The 26,971-nt window shown below is 40.0% G+C and overlaps 1 protein-coding gene across 13 annotated transcripts in view; it reads right to left on the reverse strand.

Annotated features, from left to right (window-relative positions):
• The window catches only part of Lrrc7 (leucine rich repeat containing 7), a 501,827-nt gene extending 477,280 nt beyond the window's left edge, over positions 1-24,547 (reverse strand). For 2 of the 13 annotated variants that reach the window (XM_063281182.1, XM_063281184.1), the window contains exon 1: positions 23,342-24,543. In XM_063281182.1, coding sequence (XP_063137252.1) covers positions 23,342-23,343 — 2 coding nt within the window. In that variant the 5' untranslated portion in view covers positions 23,344-24,543. Of the gene's footprint in view, positions 1-23,341 lie in introns of all 13 variants that reach the window. The other 11 variants (XM_063281185.1, XM_063281181.1, XM_063281186.1 and 8 more) reach the window with 8 other exon arrangements.
• Between the last annotated feature and the right edge of the window lie 2,424 nt (positions 24,548-26,971).

The following is a 26,971-nucleotide window of genomic DNA, read 5'->3' on the forward strand; positions in this document are numbered from 1 at the left end:
CAATGTCAGTGAAAAAGTTGCACACACAAAAATAGAATAAAATAGGAATGGCCCTACTGTATTGTTATATGACAATCATTTTCAAAATAGAGGAAAACCCTCTGATTTTTTTTCTTAGGATGGTAAAATGAAGACAGTACAGAGAATATGGTGGTTTGAATAGGTTTGGGCCCTTGTAGATTCATGTGTTTGAATGCTTGGCTATAGGGGGTGGCACTATTAGGAGGAAGTATGTCACTGTGTATATGGGCTTTGAGCCTCCCATGCTTAGGCTCTGCCCTGTGTGGAAGATAGTCTCCTCCTGGTTGCCTGCAGAAGACAGTCTTCTTCTGCTCCTTGTAGATCAAAATGAAGAACTCTTGGCTCCTCCAGCACCATTTTTTTGCCTGCACATTGCCATGTTTCCCACCATGATGATAATGGACTAAAACTTCTGAAACTGTAAGTCAGCCTCAACGAAACATTTCTTTTATAAGAGTTGCCTGGGTCATGGTGTCTCTTCACGCTAATAAAACCCAAACTAAGACAATGGACTAAATCTTTGAAACTGAAAGCCAGCCCCAATTAAAAGTTTTCTTTGTAAGAGTTGCTGTAGTCATGGTGTGTCTTCACTGCAATGGAATCCTAACTAAGACAAAGAGGCAGGCTAAAACAGTGGCATCTGAGCAATTGGAAGACTAAGTGTTTGCTACCATTACTGGAAGATGACAGGATTGGGCAAGGCAGAATCTCTCTTTAGAGCTTCTAAGAAATATATAGTACACATGTGAGAGACAGAGCAGCAGGTAATGTGGGTACAATGCTTGCAACAGTCAAAACAGAATGTGATGTGTGCACAGATAATCCATGTTTATGAGCTTGGGGATGTGTTTACTGATAACTGAGTACTGTTTCTATTGCCCTGAGTCTCAAGACTGAAGAACTGTCTAGAGGTGAAATTGAGTGAACTACTTAGAAAAGGAACTATGAGAGGACCAGTGGATATTGTTAGAGGCGACTTTAGAAAGTCATGAGCTAGGGAAGTAATTGAAGAAACAGTAAGGAATGGGAACTAGAAAACTATACATCAATCGTGAAACTCAAGAAGACTATATGTAAACTATGTGAACAAGCAAAATAAATGATAGGCAGGGGAGAATTTTAAAGATTGGGTGATTTTCTCTATAGATAAAACAGTATGACATCATAATATATTGCCTCACTTACATACTTATAGATTTCCCAGGAGAGGAAAGAAATCTGTTGTGCATGTGCTTCAGGTACCAAAGGTCAGAAAACAGTGCCTTCCACAGACTGCAATACTCAAGGACCACTGGCTTCCCAGAGTTGCTATTGTTACTCAAGATTCATTTTCTTATACAAATTTTACAAGACTGAAAAATAAGATTTAACAAAAATTACACTTTTTATGATCTTAGATTATTTTGTTAAAAAATAATGATGTTATTTTAATGATAAAGAACAAATATCACATTCTTAAAAAAATTTAAAAATACATATATTTTTTTCTTTTCTGTAATGAATTCAATTAAATATTTACAAGGAAATCAACTTTACTGAAAGATGTATTTCACTTCCCCACTACAAGAACAAGAAATAACTGTTATCAAGGGTCACCAGATAGGAATTTTAGTCAATGGTATCTCATTGACCCTCTACCTGAATATCCTTTTAAAACAAAATCTTTTCTGGATTTTAATAATATGAAAACCAGGGCTCATAGTACCTAGCTTTTCTGCAGCATTCCAGCTGGTACAAAGCAGTGAGGGCCTGTGAGAACCAGGTTAGGCTGGATCGCCTGCGCCTCAACACAGATTCTTCATTGCCTCTCTGCACACGTTTTCTTCACAATCAATAGGACATATTTCACTGTGGCCTCAGGCAATTTTCTGGTACTTTTAGGAGAAGTAGCAATTTAATAAAGCAAGAAGAATGGAGCAATTATTTTGTCTCCATTGGCAGTGTCAGCATCCTTACTTGGGGCTTTGTATGTATCACTCCATGTCATCTCCAAAACTCAAAGCCATCTTCATGAAGCTAATGGGTATGATTGCTGTAGACTTCTCATGTACAGAGAAGGAGGAGTCTTTGCCTTAAACACTTATAGCCCACAGCTGTCAGTAGAACAGAAATGGGTGGATTGCATTACCCTTTAACTCATCACACCTCTGTATACAAATGTGCAGCTCTTGGGGGAGGCTCAACTCAGTTAAAATACAATGAGACATTGTTTACAGCAGATGTAGGGAATAGTTTGAAAAAGTCAATTAGAATTGAAAGCTGGCAAAGTGTGCGTGTGTGTGTGTGTGTGTGTGTGTGTGTGTGTGTGTGTGTGACAGAGAGAGAGAGAGAGAGAGAGAGAGAGAGAGAGAGAGAGAGAGAGAGAGAGAGAGAATAGTACCCAAGGAATAGTTAATAACTGAGTTTGATGCCTGGCTTCTGCACCCACTTGCCCCAATAAGAACATATACACATATAAGCAAACATATATACAAGCACAGTAGAAGATTAATTGACCAGATGGGTAAGGGGAATGAAGTCAGACTGACTGATCACAATGATCTTCAAGGTTTTTGTGTATGAGTACACTGAGAGATGGAAAGAAAAAAATCGTTTCAATAGATCAGCATTTTAAACTACATGAATTTAATTTTAAGTTTGAATTATCCTTTAACATGAGTAACATGACTGGAAACACTAAGGCCAAGTGTCAGACAAACTCTTAGCCCCTCCACTGTATAAATGGTAAATCTAGTCCAAAGTAAGCATCTTCTGTCATAGATTTATATGAGAGCCTGTGTCCTTCTATTTCTAGAGTAATTTTGTAAGCAAAGCTTTTAGGAGTTGATATTAATCTATGGCATAAAGGAACCAAAGACATTATCTTGTAAGACATTTAAGATGAACAATGGGAGAGTTTGCTAATTAAAACTCTTAGAAGGCTATGTTTCCTGGTAATAGTTCATGCAGTTCTTTCTGCACTCTCTGGTGGATGGCTGTGTCATTCTGACAAGGTCAGTGGCCCTCATTTAACTGGCTGCAAATGTTTTATCACATCTTGTACTTCCAAGAAATGTTTACTGTGCTAGTTCACAACTTATTCTTGACATCTACAGGCTGTTTGGATGCTTTTACTTTTGTGCTTGTGGTACAAATGAGTATCACAGGTTATTTACATAGGAAGAGTAATTTTCATTACAATTATTCAACTTATAAACACACATTACTGGAAAATATGCACACGGTATTGTATGTGCTTTCTTGACAGCTCTAGTGGTAGAATCCAGGGACTTACCAGTAGGAAAGTGTTCTACCATTGAGCAATATCCCTAACCCTGGTTTATAGATTTATTCTTTGAAAATTTCATCCATGTACTAATGCATTTTGATCATATCTTGCCCCCTTTGTCTCCCCCTAAGACTCTTATCTTATCTCTCCCTTAGCTTTATGTCTTGCTATTAGTTTTTTAAGCAAATTGAGTTTAATTACTGTTGTCTACATGTGCTTGAGTGTGGGGTCATCCAATGGGGCAAGAGAAAATCTTCCAGTAACCACAGTTCTAAAGAAAAGTGACCCTCCTGCAACCATCAACTGCCAACAGCACCTCAGCTAGGGTTAGGGCTTGAGGAAACCCTTTTGCCTTCATGCATGGATTTTAAACTAGTTTGATCTTCCACAGGTCTTGTGTAGGTGACCACTGCTGTTGTGAGTTCATGTACGCAACGACCGTGTCATGTCCAAAGGACAGCATTTCACAGATCTCCTTTCTATTTTCCAGCTCTTACATTGTTTCCATCCTCATTTCCTCCTTGTCCCCAGACTTTGCCTGGGGGAGGGTGTTGATACAACTGCACCATTTATGATTGGGCACTACTTACAGTTACTTATTCTTAACATTTTGGGTAGTAATGTGACCATATTATCTACTATCCTGTGCAACAAAATGCTTCCTTGATCAAGGTTTGGGGCAGAACCCCCCCCCACAAAGTTAGAAGGCAGTCTGACAACTTGATCAGTTAGAAAAACACTGTCCATAACGTGTCTGACTTCCCTAGCAATGGGTTTTGACCATGTTTACATTACCAGGCATGAATTCTCTCCTGTGCCCTAAAATCAAATGGAGAGAATGATTGGCTGTACCATAAACAGTCTTGCTCACTGTGGGCACACTTGAGCACCTGTTCATTATTTTAGCCTACATAGTTCATGGATTGGACTACTGAGACATGGACTGACCTACAGAAATAACAAATATTTCAGATATTATTTGAAAAATAAAAATAATTAGAATGTTCTTTAACATGGAATTTTCCTGGAATTTTAAATGTTTATATAATTTTGTGGATTTTCTATAAGTCTTCATTTCTAAGTTTATAAACTGCATTTGATACTTTCCCCCGATGAATTGGCACAAAGAAATTCAATAGTCTAATGATTATGATAATATATTATAGTAATATTACATAATAATTATATTATTATTCTTTTCTTAACCATCATATTATTTCACAGAGCTGATGAGGATTATATTAAGATTAAACAAGTATATGAAGTATATACATATATCATGTATATATATATATAAATATATACATAATTGTTTACTGAATCACTCTCCTTTTATTTTTTCTTATACAATTTGTATGTAAAATCAAAAAAGTAACTTTATAGATGTTTGAGAGAAAATATTATCAAGGATCAGAAAAATTGGTTGTGGATTAGTGGAGCATCTCTGTAAACATGTATGGAATATTGTGATGGTATCCTGCTAAACATACAATTGTTCATGAGAAGAGGATGGGAGCTTTCCACCCTGTGACCATTCCATTCATGAACAGAGGAAAATGGAAATTTGCCAAGTGTCATGTACAGCACATGGAATGGCCTCAGATCTCAGGCCTTCCCGTGCATACCAGTGTTTGGTCAGGTAAGAGGTAAATCTGAGAAAATCATTAAGATAACACCTGTACTGGACTTTAACAGAAATGAGGCAAATCTTAATCCCCAAATGAATATTAAGTGAATAAGTTGTTTTGGTGAGGCAGAGGTAAAATGGTCACAAAGGCACAACCAAGGTATCCTAAAGATAATACTGTGCTAGGCTGTTATTTTGGCTAAATTATTGGACCATTAAAGCATCAGTGCAAGATGGTTATTATTGTACGTACTTCAAATGAATACACTGTGATGTGCTTTGTTTAAACTGTTAACCTTCCTAAGGTCATTTAGTTAGAAAATAGCAACAGAAAACCTCTGAAACCAATCTTGGATCTAACTACAACCAAATACACATGTCACTGAACCACAGATACAGAAAATACAATTTTGATAGGCATTTGAAAGTTGCAAAGGGCAGAATATCAGGATAGCAAGACAGAAATATAGATAAAATAACACGACATGACAGAATCTTTTGTCTTCTAATGCATAAGGCTCCCACAGAACACCTTCTGAGAGATGTGTAATCCGAACGAACTCTCCTAACCCTACACCAGTGCCTCAGAACAACTTCTTTCGCTGGACATCTTACAGCAAAATTTCATAAAATATTTAGCCAATCTCAACAGGGAAATGAAGAAAGTAGGAGATCCTAGGAGGTGGTAGGTACAAACCAGAGGTATGCTACAAAGATATCCTCCTCTGAGCCAAGCTCCCATCCTACAAAACATTTCATCTGACTTGACACATTCCCTCTCAGAGGGAAAAGGGGGCTTATGAGGCTAAGGAGGTTTAAAACTGTCACAGGTCTGAGAAAATAGAGACTTTCACGGTTCTCAGAGACCATATACATACAGTCACCCAAACCAGATAATATTGCTGATGTCAAGAAGTGCATGCTGACAGGAGCCTGATATAGCTGTCTCCTGGGAGCATGTGCCAGAGCATGATAAATAGAGAGGCGGATGCTCACAGCCAACCACTGAACTGAGAACAGGGTCCCCATTAGAGGAGTTAGAGAAAGGATTGAAGGAGCTGAAGGGGTTTTCAACCCCATAAGAACAATACCAATCAACCAGAGCTCCCAGGGACTAAAGTGCCATCCAAAGAGAACACATGGACAGACCCATGGCTCCAGCTGCATATGTAGCAAAGGATGGCCTTGTTGGGCACCAATGGGAGGAGAAGCCCTTGGTCCTGCCAAATCTCAAACCCCCAGTGTAGGGGAATGTCAGGGCGGGGAGGTGGGAATGTGTGGGTGGAAGGGTGGGGGAACACCCTCATAGAAAAAAGGGAGGGGGATGCATAGGGGGTTTGTGGATGGGAAACTAGGAAAGGGGGTAACATTTGAAATGTAAATACAAAAAATCCAAAAAAAAAAAAACCCAAAACAAAAACAAATACAAAGGGAATAGATTAACTAGATGAGCTATCAAGAGCAGATTTTTGGCCTTGTCCAGTTGCCTGCCTGTAAGTTGTGCAGAAGGATCCAAGACTGAGTTTTTGTGAGCTATCATCCATGGTGGGGTAGGCATGTTAGTGCTGCACTGTTTTGACTCATCCTTGTTTTTATGTGTAACTCATACACTCAGACTTCTGTTGGTGGTCCTCAAAAGACTCATTATCTTACTAAGTTGGACTTTGGTGTCATCATTACTTTGACCTCTTACAGGTTTCTTTCTGGACTGAATAAATACATCCTATCATAGGAATGTCCTACAAGCTTGTATGTTCTACCTTTTCCTTATTTAGCAGACCATAGGATATTAAGTAACAGCAAAAGGGAAAGCCCAAATACCTGTTTGTGTACATGCTCATAATAGTTGTGATAAATTGAACCTCTTTTAAAGCCTCTTTGTAGAGAACATCAAATAAATCAAGCAAACAATGAATACTAGTACAATGTAACCATTTGTACTTACAAGACAATTCAAGTCACTTTGCTCAGCCTTAAATGTATTGGTAATCTGTCATGAAAACAACAAACAGCCCCTGTATATTTTTATTTAGTTTCTCTTACTGAGGAAATTATTTTTTGTTAAAATACAAAAATAAGAAATTATAAAATAATCATGCATTAGCTTGACAATTCTTGAACACAAAACAGACATTTCAAACACAGCCTTCTTAACTATCTTTGGTGGTTTCTATAAAATTTCATTTGATAACAAATCATGAAAAAAAAACCCGACAAACAGTGTCCAAGAGATTATTTTGTTATTTCCAAAATTCAAGATCCTACTGATTTAAACAACCCAGCAAATAAACAAACAACAGCAACATGTGCTATGGAAATAGAAATAAAACGTAATCTAAAGAATTTAATTCTATAGAATTTCTCCTGCCTCGTCATGCTGCCTGTGGTCTGTTGACCCTTCTACTTTGAAACTTTTTTTCCTCCCTACCAACCAACAGCCTTTTTCTATTTTCCTGGGTTCTATAAGGAGTCCAAATCTGCAGATTCAATGCTAAAATACACATGTGAATGATAACATGTGGTGTTTGTTTCTCTGGGTTTGGGTTGCAATACAATGTATTTTTAGAGGCACCAAGTTACCTACAAATTTTATTATTCTTTACAGCTTAATAAAATTCTACTCTAAATAGGTACCATAGTTTTATCATTCATTCTTGGTTGACAAACCTCTAGACCATTTTCATGTCCTGACTATTATGAATAGTACACCTATGAATATGAATGAGTAAGTGTTTCAGTAAAGGAGTCTGTTGGGCATAAGTTCAGGAATAGTATATCAGGGTCATATGGTAGATCTATTTCTAGTTTGTGAATGCTGTTAACTTCAATAATGACCAGCATGGCAAGCTGTGGAATAGTGGCAAAAAATGTTTTGGAGATAACTCTGCTCCACAGGGTGAAACCCTTGCCTGGTACTGCAATTCTAGCCAAGAATCCATGGCTAGAAACTTATAAGGCCCAAGGGCAAACCAATACTATTATTCTGCTAAATGGATATAGGATGTGAAGCAAGGGGAACACTTCTCCATTGCTGGTGGTAGTGCGACCTTGGACAACCACTTTGAAAATCAATTTAGAGGTTTCTCAGGAAACTAGAAATAGTTCTACCTCAAGACCCAGATATAGCACTCCTGGCCAATCTTTTGGGCGGGTATCCCAAAAGATGCTCCACCATCTCACAAAGAAACTTGCTCTACTATGTTTATAACAGCTTTATTCATAAGAGCCAGAAACTGGAAACAATCTAGATGTCTCTCAACTGAAGAATGGATAAAGAAAATGTGATACATCTACACAATGGAGACTATTCAGCTATGAGCAACAAAAATATCATGAATTTTGCAGGCAAACTGATGGATCTTGAGAATATCATCTAGAGTGAGATAACCCAGTCCCCAAAGGACATGCACAGTATGTCTTCACTTATAAGTAGATATTATCCATAAAATAGAGGCTGCCCATCCTACAATCTACAGACCCAAGGAGGCTGAATAGGAAGAAGGACACCATCAAGGATGATTGAGTCTCAGTTGGAAGGGGGAATGGAATGGTCCTGGAAGCAGATGAAGGAGGGAACTGGGTGAGACAGGGTATAGGATGGGGAGGTAGGAAGCTGCCTCCTATGGCCAGGCAGGAACTCCAATGAAGCAGAAGGGATACCAACCACCCACCAAACTTTCAATCCAAAAGTTATCCTGTCTATAAGAAATGCCAGGATTGGGGATGGAGCAGAACTGCCAACTAGTAACTGACCCAACTTAAGACTCATCCCATAGACAAGCACAAGTTCCTGACACTATTAGTGATACTCTGTTATGCTTGCAGACATAGCATGGTTATCCTCTTAAAGGTTCGACCGATCAACTGACTCACACAGATGCAGGCACCCACAGCCATAGTGAATGGAGCTTGGGGACTCTTATGGAAGAGTTGGGGAAAGGATTTCAAGCCTCCTGAAGGAGAGGGGAACTCCATAAGAAGACCAACAGATTCAACTAACCTGGACTCTTGAGATTCTCAGAGACTGAACCATCAACCACAGAACATATACAGGCTGGACCTAGACCTTCCTACACATATGTAGCAGATATGCAGCTTGTTCTTCATGTAGGTTCCAAGCAACTGGTACAGGGGGCTATGCAAAAGCTGTTTCCTGTATGTGGGATATGTTCTCCTAACTGAGCTGCCTGTCTGTCCCCAATGGGAGAGGAAGCACCTAACCCTTCAGAGACTTGAAGTACCAGAATGGGGGGAAATCCAGGGGTACCCTGCTTTAGAGGGGAGGGAGGATGGGGGAAGGGCTGTGTGTGGGTGACCTTGAGGGGAGCAGTGATTGTAATATAAAGTGGATAAGTAGAAAATAAATTTTCAAAAAAATAAGAAAAAAATAAAACTGCCCCCATAAATGTATGTCTCTATACCTATAAATTAGTATACTCTCAGACCTGATCACCGAAGTTTCTTGGTATAGTAGAGGGTAGTTAATCCAGAAATCCATACTTGGTCAAAGTGCAGAGTAGTGTGATTAGCCATAAATGGGGCATGAATATCATATCCTCTCCCTAATTCTCAGGCACCATCTAGGAAGAGGAGGTAGAAATACTGAGGATCCTGTGGTTTAAGGAGAAATGGACTAGAACAGACTCTTCTGTTCAGGACAGGACCACTTCCCGCATGAACTCACAGGTGCTGTGCTTGCCTGCATGAGACCTGTCCAAGATCAAATCAGTCAACACTCTATCTTGGAGTGGAAGGGGCACATGTGCTACTTCCTTTGGCTAAGGAGCTATAGGCAGTGGATGGGTTTAGAGGTGGGAAAGTCAATTTTCTTAATGGTGTGTTCCTGGTAGGTAGACTGTACTTCAGTGGATGGAGCTCAGCCCAGAGTACATGGGTAGCACTGGATTTCATGGTTAACTTTACTTTTCTAAAGAGCATGAAGTTGGGAGTTATACGTAGGCAAGGTGTTGATCTAGTAAGAATTAGGGAGAGGAGTAGGAAGTGGAAATGATCTTATACATTATATGACATTCTCAAGAGTTAATAAAAACATTAAGAAAAATCTTTAAACTTATTTATTCCATCTATAAGTGAAGCAAAAACTTTAGGAAAAATATTTAAACTTATTTATTCCATCTATAAGCGAAGCAAAAACTTATTTTTTGAAAATAAGATTCATAAAATAACCATAGAAGCCAAAGCTTAAGGCATAATATATGCAATAATCAAACAGAATTGCAAATTTTATGATTTGATAAGCACCTCAGATCTTACTTCAAAAGACATGAATTTCTTTGTCACCAATAACTAAATGATTGTTAATCTATAGGTTCAACCTGGATGTATTGTCCTAGTGTACTACAACTTAGTGAAATAGTAAGAGATAGCAAAGAGAAAACCTTGAGAAATTTTGAAAATGCATTTAAATTTAAAGAAAACGAAAAAAATGTTCATACCCATCTTACTTAGGGTTTCTAATGCTGCAACAAAACACCTCAAACAAAAAGCACTTTGGAGAGGAATCTTGACTCACAAACACATCATTGTTAAGCCACAACCCTTCCTTATTTATCCCCAAGATCTCATATTAAAAACATAAATGACTTTAAAAGTTCCACAGTCTTTACAAATACAAATGCAATAAAATTCCAGTCCCTTCAAAATAGATAATTTCTTCCAAAACTGTTGGGATTCCTTGCTGCGAGTGGGCTGCAATTGCACCCTCATAGGCTCTTTGCCTGGTGTCAAGCCCAGGCCCAACTTCCTTGTATAACCCCTTCAGTCCTGGGCTTTCAACTCCCACTGAAGCCTGCATCTTCACCAGTGGCCTCTCCTGGCCTCTCACAATGCCAAACCTCAGCTTCTCTCCAAGACTCCTTCAGGCCTTCAAACCCAGTACCATCTGGGTGACTCTCGCACAGACTCTTACACAGTCTGGTTGCCAACAGAAGCACAGCAGTGGCTGCCCCTGGAACACAGCTTCACTGTGCTTTCAGGAAATACCTCCCAGATTTCACCTCAGTGATGCTCGTCTTTTCTTAATCAGCACTGATTTCTTAGCTCCATGTAAACGTAAACAGCATCAATTGTCCTAGTAAAGCAAAAGTTTCTTTACAGAGGTGCTGGTCCCTTGTTAATCATGCTGACTCTTCTGCTCCAGTCAGCCATACAAGTGTGTTTCAGTGTAATGGGGACCTATGGTGCAGTACACCCAGAGGCAGCTATGTTAAACATACAAATTGTCTTTTTGCCGCCATCATCATCATCATCATCATCATCATCATCATCATCATCATCATCATCATCATCATCATCATCAAGAACCCTACCAAGAGACAGATGAAGATTTGGAAAAAAGCCTGTGGCCCTCATGCTATCACAGAGCCTTTATGCTTGTGTGGATCTCAGTCAACAACTAGTTCATCTTGCTGGGTTGCTTATGTGACTTGCTCTGGCTAATGTAATAAGAATGGGTCTAAAAACTTTACACGTGAGCCAAATCTTTTCTCATCTCAGGAAGTCAGTATACAAAAGACCAGAACTCAAGCATCTTTTCTAAAATGTAAAGCAAAATAGAAACGGATGGGAGAAATTAGTATTCAGAAGAAGAGGGTATGTATTCATGCTTTCTTTTCATGCCAAAAAAATAATTAAAAGGAAACCAAGATAGCAAAATAAAATGAGTCATTCTGTTGCATACCCAATTTTCATTTATTTGAAAACGCATTTTTTTTTCCTTAAAAGGAGGCTGTATTTTCCCCCATAAAAACGCTCAATGTATTTCTAGTAATTTTGCATAGGTGCATTTACTTTGTATTAATTGATGCTCTGATTTATGCTGCTTCTATATGTTAGCCTGTCACTTGGATTCCTTATTAATGTCAGTGTTCTAGTTGCATTTGAATACATCATCTCCTTCTTCAAGATTCTACAGTCTGAAACTTGTACCTTCACATCCCTAATTTCTCAAGATAGAGAATCATTCTTGACTCTGATTTTTCTTCATTAACTGTCATCACTTAATTCAACAACAGACACACAGTTCTATCTTAATCTTTCTACTTCTACAACAACAGTCAGCTTGATTTTTTCATTATAAAAATTATCCTAATATACAATATAAGAAAATATGATGACTCTGGCTTTGATTTGATAGACTAAGGGAAGTAACTTAGTTCTAGTCCTCTGCTATGTTTAAAAACATACATAAAATTATAAACTGAGAATAAAGACACTTAAAACATGCATGATGTTTTCAAGTGAATTGTGTTCATGATTCATTGTTACATTAAAGGCATTTTATGTAATATCTCTATAACCATAATGCCATATACTGGCATCAGAAATATGTCTTCACTAGAATTTTTCTGTGTCTGTCTCTTAGACTGAGGAAAAGGAGCCCTAGCAGTAATTTCTGATAACAACCCCTGAATCTCATCATAGTCAGTGGTCTGTCTTGGTCAAGCAAATGAATGAATTCTTGCTGAATAGACGTGACTTGGTGTACCTGTTCAGAGTCTAGATGGATGCAGGCTTCCTCACACAATATTGCTTCTTACCATTGCCACACAAGAGCCCACAGCCCATTGACCTATAAATGCTTCTCTCAGGAAAGATGCTTCTGTCACTCTGGCTGAAGCATGTTTCAAGACCACATTTAACTGGAATGAGAGGCTGGAAAGTATAGTCCTATGCTGGTCTCAGAAAGAAAAGTGTTGTTCAATCACTGTAGGTGTCACCAAGGCTAGAGAAATGTAACTGGGCTATTCTGTTCAGTCATTCATACATGCAGCGAGACATGTCTTTCTATATTGAGACATGAGCTAGTTTTCTAGAAGTAGACAAAGTAGAGAGTTCCTCTTCATGTGCCAGCTTGGGATGCATATCTAAACCAACAACTATTATTTAAACAACAATGGTATAAATAGGCTCTTACTCTTATGAAGATCACTTAAAATCACACAATATAAAGGTATGATAATTTTCAAAGAGAGACAGGCAGAAAATGCACTCAGGGAATGGTGCACTTCATTAAACGGCTGTTTATTCAATATGGTTTTCTTTCAACTAATCATTCTAAAAAGAATTTACAAATTAACAGTGATAATTATTCAGTTCAAAGATAAAAATTTTCATGGTCTCTCCTCCAGAAGGAGAGAGTGTGAAAACTGTGAAGCAGTATTCTAAGGCTTTCTGTTGCCTTTGTTCTCAGTTGAAACACTAACAGGCATTATGTTTGTCATGTTAGCTCATGGGACTACAACTCTTAGCTCCCAATAAAACAATCTGCCATTTATACTGAGAGTATAACATTCTATAAACTCTTAAACAGTAATGTTAAATCTAGAAAATGGAATTTAAATAAGAATGAATTAATCTGTATTTCCTGAATCAAAATACAGATTTCTTTTCCTACATTTCTGTTTTTCACACGTTATCCCACATGAAACTGTCAGGAAAGAGAGAAGATTTAGAACACAGTCCAGCAAAGAGTGGGAACTCAACACAGGCAAAGAAGAGATAAACCTCTGGGCAATGGAGCTATCTGGTCTCACGCAGAATAAAGAGTGTAATTTACTTACCTAAGACAAACTGCAGAGATACTGGCCACTGTGGTTTAAATGTTTTCAACACCCATATTGAAAGCCATCCCTTATGGGTTTTTAAGAGATGGAGTCAACAGGAACCCTTAAGAGGTGAGTAGAGGGCAGGGACTTAGTTCAAAGAGGGAATGTTTGCCTGGGATTTTCAAAGCCCCAGTCTAATTATAACACGAGGATGGAGCCTACTCATAGATAGATGGATTGAAGAGTTATTTGAGGGTGGGTATATTATAAAAATCAGGTTGCCTCTGTCTCTGGGACTCAGTCTCACTCCATGTACTATACCACATGGCATCTAGATTCTGGATTTTCCACAGCAAGAAGAGTTTCACTAGATGCAGCTCATGGCTTGTGGGCCTCAAGACTCTATATGTTGAATAAGGTTATGAAATATCTCTGTAAATAAAAAATATCCAATAAAAAATCTCAATTCAAATTCAATTATAGCAGCAGAAATTGCATCAGATACCACAGGAGCATGGTTTGCAGTCTCCAACATATCAGGTTTTTGGGAAAAATGAAGTACATGCCCTGCCAAATGTTATAGAAGATGGTGGTCTTGGTATGAGACAAGGAATGTATATACTTACTTACATTAAAGTTTAGGATAATAACAATACACAGCCCCGAATCCTTTTGTATCTATATTTGCTTGAACCTGCACTTACCATATGCTAGAATTTCATAAATGAGTAGGGACTCTGTCTCAATATGAGATATACTATTTTTTCCTTCTTTTATTTTTGAAACCTAGTGTCACTGGATAGCCCATTTGTTAACAATCTTGTCCTCTGGTTCTCAATCCTCCTACCCCACCCTTCTGAATACTGGAATTTCAGGGTGTGAGGCGCTACATCTGACTATAAGTTAACTTGATAAAATTTATCTACTTCATAACATTTTGAAGTCAAACATAATGTTAAATGGTGCAGTTCCTTCACATACAGAGGTAGAGAAAACCACCTATGTGCTTATCAGATGGTCCCTGATGTTTACATCCTGCCTTGTTATCAGCGGTGTATGAATTTAACTGAAAAGCTTTCTGGATGCGGGAAGCACACTTTAGGTGTGCTAACAAGTAAGTCGCCACAAAGCATGTAAAACATTACATCTCTATATACCATCTCACTAAGGAAAACTAGACCCGAAAGGTACAACAGTTGTTACTATAAGGGTGAGTGGAAGGTTGGCATCTTGTCTTCCTGTCAGCACAGACATAGGACATTCAGACTGTGTCATGTTGTATGGTGTGTGGGATTGCATTCTTGGATGCAGAAAGAAATATGTCCCATTCTGTTACACCCACGAGCCTTAGACTGCACACTGAAGGCCAGAATGAGTAAGAACTGTTCAAAAAGGGTGAGGTGGTGGGGTGTCTGTGTTGATATGCAACTCAGTAAGCAGTAGTTAGTATGGTATCCCTACATTTAAACAAGTCTCTCTCTCTCTCTCTCTCTCTCTCTCTCTCTCTCTCTCTTCCTCCTCTTCCTCCTCCTCCCTCCTTCCCTCCCTCTCCCCTCCCCCCACCTCTGTGTGTGTGTGTGTGTGTGTGTGTGTGTGTGTGTGTGTACGTACACACATGTTTGCATGCACTACATTTTTATGTACTTGTCTGTGTGCCTATGTGTGGATGCAAGAGGTGACACTGGGCGCCTTCCTCAATTACCTCCCACTTTTTTATTTTTTTTTTCAGACAGGTATTTCAATTAACCTGGATTTCACCAATGTGATTAGACTGGCTTGAGATCAAGCTCTGTGGATTCCCTTTCTGTCCTCCTTGCCAGCACTGGGATTACAGATCTATTACAGCACACTTAGCTCTTTTACACTTATTCTGGGGACATGAATAGGTCCTCACGCTTGCAAACCAAGCATTTTATCTACGTAGCTGCCACAAAAGCCCCTAATCTGCCTTAAAAATCGTTATCGTTGAGAGATGGGATTTATAGATTTAATTTCCGTAACACTTTTTGTTTGCGAATGTTTCTGTGCTTCACTGTCCATAAGGTAAATACGTATTTTAAGAGGCTTACATCTGCGTTTCAGAACTGTTTTAAACTGTCAGAATGTTTTGTTTGGGGGATAGCAGGGTCTTTCCCTCGGTTTCCTTATCAGCAAACTATAGAATGTGCAGTGGTTATTTTAGCATTAGAAAGCACTTAGGACATTTGTTTACACTTTGTTTTATGACAGAATAAATAAGATATAACAGACACCAAACACATTGAGTAGGGGAAATTTGTTATTTCTAAGGTAATATAAACTGTCACCTTTGAGTTTTACCAGATGGAAGAAAAATTTCAGGTTTTGGAGTTGAGAAAGCAAATAAGCAAACCACAGAAGGGTGGGTCAAGCACAGAAAATGTCGTGTTGTACAACCTCCAATTTATGGCATTTATCTTCCCAAATTAGAATAATTTCCTAATCAATATTTAAGGCAACATTTTATATAAAGCTGTAATATTTTAAATAATTTTGTTTTGGGTAGGAAAACTCACCCATTGACCTTTATTGAAATCAACAAATTTAGAAAAGAATTTACTTGTGCAAACTGAATTGTACATTTCTCATCATCCAATATTCATGTTGCTGGAATTATTACAAAACAAATCAATGACTTACGAGAAAATTTTAGTTTTCCATTAAGATAGATTCTACCACATTCAGAATACTTCCCTATTAGTAAAAAAATATTTCCATGTTTCTTAAATAAGGACATCTTTTAAAATTGAATACTTAATAAACGCTATATTTATGACATTATAATGTTTTCATACAGTTAAATCAAAGAGAAAATATAAGGCAATTGTTGAAAGAAAAAGCCTTAAACCAAATATAATCTTAGTGAAAAATTTACTCCAAATTCCCAAATGAAAAAACAAGTGTGTGCTGCTATCCTATTGGCTCAGTTAACCGTATCTGGTGGCTGGTGGATTAAGTTCTTGTTCATGCTCTATGGTATAAAATGCATCAATACCTTTATGGGTGTGGTTTTGTGGGCAAAGGTTGGACACTAAGAGCTGGTCCCCAGAAGTTGCTTCCACTTACAGCTCTTTGATCTAGAATAAAGAAGCAAATTTCTCTGGGCCTCAACTTCCTTTCTTACATAATGAGACCTCTGGAGTTTCGTCCAGCCCTGAAGTTTTAAGAAGCCATGAGAGAGTAGACTATTCTGTCACATGTGTTGAGGAACAGAGCATCATGACGTGTGTGCATGCATGCCCTGTACATGTTGTGCGGCACTCCGTATTGTCCCCAGGAGATCTGTAGTGTTTAACACTCACTCAACATTTAAATAGGTATTTATGACTTAATCACCACAGCTTTTATAATTGTCTTACAAAATTAATTGCACTTGAAATGGAGAAGAACCAATTTTATGTCATGAACTACACTGTCTCCAAGTAACACTGAATGACACATCAAATGTGGTGAAAGTGGACCCAGGTACCTTTTCATCCTCTGTGACTCTGAGAGGTGCTTATTATGGTGAATACAGACCACTGAGTGTTTACTACTCAAGAAATCTAATTATCTACACATTTTAATTATTTTAATCACACCATCTGTGTCACAGCATATCTTGGTATTCAGCTGGCATAGCTCAGTTTTCTGTCCATTACTCACCATCTTAATACACTGATGTCTTCATAGCAAAGAGTGTCTCAGTTTCACTCTGGTTTCATTCTATTATCCCATAGCTTGGTAATGCTGCCTTCTATAAGGTATTTTGCCACCTCACAAAGGTATTTTTTTCCTCTTTTAAATATGATAACAGCATAAAAACCTCCATTTTCTCCCCACTTTTCTATGCTATCTCTGATTTCCTGTTGTTTAGAATGCCATGTTCTTTTTTTTCCTAGAATACTTAATGGTGAAGTGTTAATGCAGAACAGGCGTAGGACAGCTTCTTTTTCAGGTCAGTTATTCTCTCTCCTCATAGAAACACAATTTATTGCTGCTACTGTACCCCTTATATTCCACCACGTGTAATTCTGCCCTTATATGAACACAGGCATACATGTGTGCAAGCATGTGTGTCTCTAGCCTAATAAGTTTGTTATAAATAGGGCTTCGCTATACTACAACTCTCTCATAATTTAAGATAATTTTCAACTAACCTGAACTTGGTGTAAAACAAAGATAATCAGGGGCAACCGGAGAAATGGTATTTTTGTTTTGAAAGCCAGTCAATATGAACATTGACTTCATTGTTAAAATGTTTAGATAGATTGTGTTGATGCTAATATAAGCTTTGATATTTTATTCCTGATCACTGCTATTAATTCACATTTTAAGTTTATTAAAGCAATGAACAATCAACAGAAGCTAGTGCACATGGGAAACCCCTGGAGTTGCATTTACTTAGTAAATTTTCCATGTGTCTTTGAGTGACAAATGATAAACTTTCTACTTTGATTAATAATGTAAGTAGCCTATCTGACACTTCCAAAGAGGTTATTGATCAAGTCTACCATCCTAGTTTAAGGATAGATGACAGCTATTGACCCTGCAGGCTTTACTGAAATTTCTTAATACATTTTAGTGTTACAGATTCTAACATGTGATAAAATGCTTCTTCCATGTTAATTATTCCTAGAATACAAACAAGAGTATCTCCTATACCCGTGTTAAGGTGGTCACAAAAGTAATATGCGTCATTGCCAAACATGTAGCTGGGTTTTGAAAATCTGAACCAGAATGTATTTCTTTCTTTATAAATCAAGAGGATGTAAGTTTTGTTCAGGCAACCACACTGAAATGTCATCAGTGCGCCTAAACACGTGTACATAAAGCAACACCAAATGATCTAACTAGTGTATATGTATAATATATGTATAAATATAAAATAATCAGTATAAAATAAGAGGTCCTCCACCTGAGGAACTGAAGAGGAATTGGGAGAGAGGAAGTGGTGAAATATATAAGTAGGGTATAATCATATATGAAACTCTAAAAGAAAAGACATACTTTAAAATACATACATACACGTATACATACATACATACATACATACATACATACATACATACATAATTTGAAAATGTCTTGGATTTTTTACTCCACAAGCTTCAGTTCACACCTTTGAAGCTGTTTGAGCCTCAAATAATCCAGTTTTTGGAATAGTGGGGATGATGCTTCCTACAGAACTATTTTGAAGTTCTGCTCTTGACTCATCCTGGGGGTTAGTGGCTGGTGCCTAATAGTACGAGTACAGTTCATCACTGTTTTATGTAAGGAAAAGCGGGTATTAAATGTTGTTCACTGTCTTCCCAGCATGCACACTTAATTCCAGAACAGGAAGAGAGTGGATTGTTTCAGTAGCATTATTTTAATGTTTGCTGTCCTACCACTATATGTAAGTGGATACACACAGAAAAAGTGATTTATATCCAAGTGTTTAACAAGTGTTCATCTAACCTGACATCCCACTTTCCCTGCGAAACTCTGTCCAGTTGGAAATTGTTTCTATCTCAGCAACAGTTTTGACAGACTCATCTGCATGTTATTGGTGATTGTACTGTTGCTCTGAGGCTGCTAAAGTCAGCTTGCTCCACTTCTCTAGAAATGGGTGTTTCTAATGATCCAAACCTTGCTCACAGACAGAGTTAGAACATTATGGGGGAGTGCATGTGGTGGTTTGAATATGAATGGCCCACATAGGATCATATATTTGGATGTTTGGTCATTTAGGGAAGAGGAGTTACTTTACTTGACAGAGATTAGGAGGCGTGGCCAGTCACTGGGAGTGGGCTTTGAGGTTTCAAATGCTCAAACTAATGTCCTGATGTCCATTTCTTTTCCTGCTGCCTGCCATTCTGGATGTAGAACTCTCAGCTTCCTCTCTAATACCATGTCTGTCTGCATGCTGCCGTGATTCTTGCCTTTGACAAAAATGAATTAAACCTCTGAAGAGTAAGCCAGCCTCAATTAAATATTTTAGTTGCTTTAGTCATGGTATCTCTTCACAGCAATAAAAACCCTAAAATATGGAGCAAGATTGTTGATTTGTACTTCCTTCCTTCTATACATTGTTGCTTTATGGTGCACTTATTTTAATTTTGAGTATTATACAAATTCATAATTTGATGTTTTGATCCATATGTAAATATTGGTAAATCATAGAAACTGATTCAAACACCTGGCAATATGACTATATGACATTATGGGAAAGGCAAAACTAAGAAGCAGGAAATTTCAGCATTTCTAAAGTTTCAGTGGAGGAAAGATGAACATGTATGATATAAAAGGCTGTTAGGGCAATAAAACATTTTGTATAATATTAAAACGATTGATAGATGTTATTATGCACTTGACAAAGTCCACATGTAACACGGTGTAAATTAAGTGCAGACTTGACTTGGTGGTATGAATGTAGGCTTAGTGAATCCTGATCTAAGGGTTCTTAAAGACCATACTTTCTGCTTTGTTACTCCCCCAGAAACAATAGCTTTACACCGTTGAAATTGTTTTATGTTCAAATTCCATGTTCTGATATAGAAACAGTAAAATACCCAATGGGAGACTGATGCGATCCTTAGAGATTCCCAGAGAAAACATCGAGTTTTACAGAAGATCCTAAAAACATCTCCACTTTAATCATTCCACTGGGATCTCATTCAGAGTTAGGAAAGAGTAACCCAAACTGAATGTCTCCTGTGTCACAGACTAGAATTAATTGTTCTGCAAGTCAAGATACAACCTATGAACAATTAGACCTCTCTTGTCCCCAAGAAGGAGTGCAGAGGATGCACTGCAAAGTAAGTTGTGGCTGAAAATAATGGACAAAATAATGTTTTTATTGCTGGTGTGTGTGGCTACTACAATTCTTGAGTTTAAAAAACACCACATATTTTTAAAGTTTAGAAATTTCTAAAACATGAAATAATTTTTGTGGAGTAAACAAAACAAACAAACAAAATACAATCCAGAAACAACCCATCAGGAAATTTATGAGCAGTTAGTCTTTCCCTGTGTACTTTTGGTTTGGGTGTAAAGTTTTAGTGCTGTGGAATTGTGACCCATTCTTACACCAGGGTTATAGGCATTGAGCAAACAAAATTATTGCATCAGTGAGATACTAATATTAAAATCTAATACTTACAACTTTTCAGCTCTTGTAAAAAATGTGGTGTTTTAGGTTATAAATAGAGACCTTTTGTTTTTTACAATTATGACCGTGCACTTGTGTACTGGAAATACCCCAGATTAGCAATCTGACATTATACAGGATGCCCTTCATATGTGATAAAGATTTGTAATAACAATATCTTCACGATTTCTAAAAATTCAAAGCAAATAAAAAGTACACTAAATAGTTCATGTTTATGTTCTGTATTATACTGAGAAATTAGAAAAATTAAAAGCTTAGGAAGTAAAATGAAATGCTATTTTAATTAAGAAAATATTCATGCCTGCCTAAAGCCATACTAAAATTCTGAATAAAACATGGCTCCTGTAATTGGACCAAGTTCATTTCTTGTGAAGTTGTTCTAATTCTGAAGCTGCATATGTGCAGGAGCCTGGATGTGGGAGGCAAGGGTTGCCATGGTGAGCACACATCTTTTTGAGAAGTTAAATTAAAAAGAAATGTGCATAAAGACCTCTCAGCTCATGGTATATTCTGGAAATTGAAGGTGCCTTTTCTCTCATGACAACTTGGTGTGGTGGAAAGGCATTGGCCAGGAAGGGCATTTACAGCTCAGATTTTAAAGACATCAGCTTTTTAAGGTCTCTTGGAAGTAAGAGATCCCCAGGTTAGGTAACTGCCCTTAACTGTTGGGTAGGAAACAAGCTCCACTTATGCTAAATTAATAGATTATCAGAGTTCAGGACATTTTGTAAGCCTGAGGGATTCAAATACAGTTATTGCTCAGTACACCCCTAAATAACTTTAGACTCGACTCGATAGTTAAGGAGAAGTAAAATCACCCCTGAACCCCACTTTCTCTCCCTTCCCTGCTGTGATGAGTACTTTGAAGGAAGCCTGGCAGACTGCTCCATTCTTTTCCGGCAAGACCTCCAGGTGGTTCCCTAGACCCCAGCAACTGGGAGTGCTTGAACCAGAGACAGATGCACGTGTTTCAGAAAGGCAGTAGCTTTTGAAGCTCTAGAGCACCCATGAGCAAGTGCTTAGGGCCTGAAGAACTTACCCCCATGCCCTCAGAGGGAATGTGTCATTTCAAACTAGGAGCCAGCTGGGACCAGATATCTGGGTGGAGGGTAGGTTGCAACAAAGAATGTAGGACTTGGTAACCAAGAGGCATCCCAGACTGTGCTCCCCTTCGCTTTCTATCGCCTCTGGTCAACTTTATTAAAAATAAAAGGGAACTTTAGCAACTGGAATACTGAGCTTCTCATAGGCTCAGCCTGAAACAAAGAAAAGCTACTTCCTAATACAGTTTCTCTTGCGTTGGAGGAATCACGTGTTCACTTTCACTGGTACGCACTCTGCTCGCCCACGCGATGAAACCTCTATTGTGCTTAGAAATTTTGCTCAGGTTAAAATATGCTCAAACACAAATTGCTTCTCATCCATCAGCAGAGCCCCATCTAGAGACTCGGTTGCACATGCTCTCCTGCTGACCCAATTACCACTGCAGGTAATTCCGATGTGCTTAAGTGTACTGGGAAAGTAATAGCAAAGAGCAGGTGGAGGCCCGCTGCCTCTATTCCCACCCACCCCCTCCTGCTTTCTGAGATTCCTTTTGATGGAGAACTTGGAAAGGAACGTGGGAGTCACAGATGGTTCCTTCCTGAGGCCGATTCCCAGGAGTTGTGAAAGTAACCCCTTCTCTGCCTGGTGAGGTGCCACTTGCTTTGTGCCTTGGTGGGGAGGGGCAACCAGCAAGAGAGGGGGCCGGGGGCGGATCTTTTCTCTCCCCAATCCTGATGGCCAAGTAGTGTAATGAAGCAATTTTTGCAGCCATCTCGGTTATGAAGTCACTGTTTTTAACGACAATCTGTGCAGCCCCCACCCCCATCCCGCCCCCATCTTGACTCTAAATTTGGTGATATAGGAGATCTCTGGTAGCCCAGCTAATTGTCCGCAAGCAGGGTGTCACAGTTACCCCAATGTTGGCGGGTCTTTGCTCCTTTTCCAAATACAATCCAAGGCATGTCCTGAATCCCTAAAGACTCCGGAGGATGCCAAGGGACCCTGAGCTGAACCAGTGAGGTTCCCAAGCTTCTCCCGCAGAACACAAAGGAGTTGCCAGGCTCTCCAAGCCAGGCACCTTCCCTGACTCCAAGGAAAGCATTCCCCATCCTTTCCCACTTCTTTCTGTCCTTTAGTCTTTCCTGCTTCCCATCCTCTTCTTCTCCCCAAACCCCACCCTTTTCTTTCTATCCTCAATGACATACACCCCAATAATTCCTTTATAGATAGCAAGACAGTAATACACCTTCCAAGATAAAGCACAAGTGTGTGCTGCCACAAGTGTGTGTGTGTGTGTGTGTGTGTGTGTGTGTGTGTGTGTGTGTGATCACACTTGCTCTGTCCCTCACCACGGGGAAAGCGGACTGGATACCCCAGGACAAAAAAAAGAAAAAGAAAAAAAATTGCAGAAGGCCATATCTCGCAGGACCCCGTGGTCCTAGCACCAGTGCTCCACACTGGCTCCTCACCTTTCCTTTTCGCAATATGTAACCCTTTAGGGTCCCTCGACCATCCAAAGCTCTGGTCTCCTAAAGCACTTGTCCAGCTAGCGCCGGATTCCCACAGACCGGCAACCGCCCCAACGCTGAGGCACGCGGGCCACCTGAGCCTCCCAGATCCCCACTCCTCGACTGTGGGCAGAGGTCCCCCAGTGTCCTACTCACATCGCAGGAAGCAGAAACTACCCATGAGGGTCCAGGGAGCGAAGGCCTTGCAGCTGCCGAGGGTTACTCCTTAAAGTGCTCTGGGGTCCGCAGTGAAGCCAGTAGGGAAGTCCTCCGAAAGCAAAGGCAGAGGGGACTCCGGGCAGATGCGGTGTCAGACCATGGTGCCACTGCCCTTCAGGTGCAGGGATGGAGAGGTGCCCCGGGGGAACCAGGAGCCCGCCGGGAACACCACTGCGGCCAGTCCCCGGCCTCCGCCCGCCCAGAGCGCCGCGCTAGCGACCGTAGCAGCAGCAGTGGCGGCGGCGGCGGCGGAGGCGCAGCTCCCTCCCCGCCCCCAGAAGGCTCCACAGACAATAAATCCTGGGTGGAGAAGAGAACGGCAGCGCGGGCGAATCGTGTACCCAACTCGGTTGCTGCCCCGGACGGCCGCGACGCCTCTCAAGAGGCGAGGGACCCCGTGGCCAGGGGCGCAGCAGGCAGTGGCCGGGCTCCTCCGCTCCCGCAACTGCGGGTGGCGGCGGGGGTCCTGGGTGGGCGGTTGCAGGTCGCGCTGGCCCAGAGGCTGGGTGGCCGTGGCTCGGAGCCCGGGGTTGGCCCAGAGCGGGGTCCTCCGCGGTGCCGCGGCTTGGCGCACAGGTGCCAGGATTGGCAGACGAGGCGCTGCTCCTGGCTCGCGCCTGTGACTCCCCACTCTCCCCGCCCCCTCTCTTTCCTCCCACCCCCTTTTCCGACGACACCAGCTGCAGCTGCTTCAAAGTGTGAAAAATGTCAAGGAGATTTTCCAGGGCTCAGAAAGGATGACCACCTTCCCAGACCTCAGCCATTCTTGCTTGCCCCTGGTGACCTCTACTTGGACTCCTGCAATTTGGAAGAGCAAGATCTCAGTCCCGCGGAGAAATGAAATGTTCTAGCTTTCTCTGGTTCCGTTATCACCCGCAGCCTTTAGACAGCCATCTGAGCTCTCTAGGTCCCTCAGTTGCCTGGAGTACACAAAGCAGGTGTCATCAGGCTCGCACCGGGCAGCGCGGGCTCCCCGGGGCGTTCTCCCACCGGCCCCGGGCGCTCCTGCTGGCGGCGCGGCGTTCTGCAGCGCCGGGAATCCGCCAGCACCGCGGCTATAGGCCTGTGCGCTGGGTGCTCCCACACCAGTTCTGTGACGCTGCGCGTGGCTCCGCAGGCTGCCGCTCCTGCTATCTCAGCAAAGAGGCCGCCAGGAGCGCCTCCTCGGGGTTTCCTCCCTGCCTGTGTTGCCCGCTGCAGGTTGCAGGCTGACCAAGAGAAAGGTCTCTGCTTGTGAGCCTAGTGGCTATCATAGAGACTTAATGGCAGCTTTCAAGACCCCTTCTTTCTATTTTGGTCTGGGATTGCTGCTCCAGGGAGGTGCAAAAATGAGAAGTGTTTCCCAACTTCCCTTCTTCTATTCACAATCCGGCTCCTTCTGCCTCTGAACTCAGGAACATTCGCTCTCCCCTACACATTCACAGGAATGCACACACAGAAAAACACAGACATGCACAAAAAGCTTTAAAAAGTGATGAAACCGGTGCTATATTTAGATCCCTGCTCTCTAGGTGAAGCCAAATTCCTTCTATCTGGGGATTCTCCTGTGATTTAGAGGTGATAGGGCTAGGAGCCTTCCCATTCTTTCTCTCCAATGCCAGTTGAGTGTGACATTCAAAGCTGTGTGAGCTCCCAATTTTCTGAAAAGTAAAAGTGTTGGCATGTATATTTGATCTGGAATACAAAAAGTCTTCAAGGTTAAACATTCTCCCCCTCACTCCCCTACCCCCACCCCCATCCCCACCCCTGACAGCTGCCAGGAATTGTCTAGGAAGAGATTGGGGAATGAGATATATATCATTTATAGATGAGCAAGGAAAAGGATTACAGCTTTATCGGGGCAAAGGGAATAGGTTAGTAGACTCTTAAGGAGACTTCCCTTAATTTACATATAGAAGGGGAAAGGAGTAAATTTTGGAAAACTAGATTTAAAAAAAGCGTTGTGAAACAGTGTAAAACTTGTTCTGAAAATAGCAAAAACAAAAGACAAAAAATGTTGAAAGGATACATTTTAAAACCTGACCTTTGTTGAATTTTTTTATTTTTATTTTTTTGCCGGGTTTTGTTCTTTGAACATCTCACTGTAAGCTACAATGTCTCAGTTGGAGGAGATACTGCGAAAACTTTTAGATAGGAATTGAAAATTTATTAAAAATAGCTCATCACAGCTTATGCCCCATTACAGAAATCCTTTGCAAGGTTCCAGTTCTTTTCAGTTTAGCTTACAATGTTCTTTCTCAGTCTGTATGTTGGGCCCACCCTTATGAAAAAGACACAGAAAGCTCATCAGAGTTGAAAACTGTGTGCAGTAGAACTCAGAACTTCTTACTCTAATTTGATAATTCACTCTCTTGCATCAAAACATTTCAAATTCATTGCAGCATCATAGCTGGCTATAAGTAACTTCTTTTGGCCTTCATAAACAAAGGGATGTCCTCGCACTATGAGAAATTGTTTTTCTTTCCAACGGGAGAAAAAGCTTGCAAAACCAGAAACTAAAATTAAGTACCACCACAGTAGCTTATTTTAAACCACATGCCTTCTTTCTCCTTTACCTTTAGATTATAATCTCACACTGGGGCATTAATATTCAGACAAAAGACATCTTGTAGTAGAACATGAATACAGTACTAGAAATGACAATAAGAGGCTTTGGTGGGGTTGGGGATTTAGCTCAGTGGTAGAGTGCTTGCCTAGCAAGCTCAAGGCCCTGGGTTCGGTCCCCAGCTCTGAACAAAAGAAAAAAAAAGAAAAGAAAAAAAAAAAAAAGAAAAAAGAGAGAGAGAAAAAAAAAGAGGCCTTGGCTACAAGGCCCCAGGACACCTTCCTCACCACAACTAAGATTTATGAATTTTGAAGGAAATTTGGCCACCTTCAATATTTATACAATGAGGTATATTGGGTATATTGATGGTGTCAGTGGTTTCACAGAATCATAGAACTATTGAATTGCAAATGTTCTATTGTCTTTAAACTCCAACTTTTCCTGTCTCCAACACTACTTCTAATTATATGGAGATAACACGATGAAAAGTTCATGCAGATGCCTGACATCAAAAAAAAAAAATCACAATTTACAAAGTTAGACCAAAGAGTTTTAACACTAGCTATTCAATATGCATCCACATATGGTTAGATATTAAGCTATAAAATTTTATGAGGTGCTAATCAAGTTCTTTGACTTATACTATTAAAATCATTGAAATGATAATCTATTCTTGGGATGAGCAGGCCTAAACCTTATTTAAAAATGAAAGGCATGATGGTGTTAAATTGTCAGGTGCCAAAAACCTTGCTCATAATTCTTTTTTGATGTCTGCAATATTTACAAAGATATCCTCTTTGAAGAATTCTCAATTAAGGTTAAAACTACATGCAGAGAGGGCATTGTTTCAACTTTAAGAATTGTTAATATCCTGAAAACTTGGCTTCTTTAGATATTGGTAACTGGGGTAAGAGAAAACTTTATTGGCTTTAGATTCATTGAGATACAGTTCTTATATATCAGAGTTGGTAGGATTTGGCAGGGCAGATCAGCCCCAGTGAGCACTATAAGCAAAAAACGAT

Source organism: Rattus norvegicus, chromosome 2 (assembly GCF_036323735.1).
Source record: "Rattus norvegicus strain BN/NHsdMcwi chromosome 2, GRCr8, whole genome shotgun sequence".
Taxonomy (NCBI): Eukaryota; Metazoa; Chordata; class Mammalia; order Rodentia; family Muridae; genus Rattus; species Rattus norvegicus.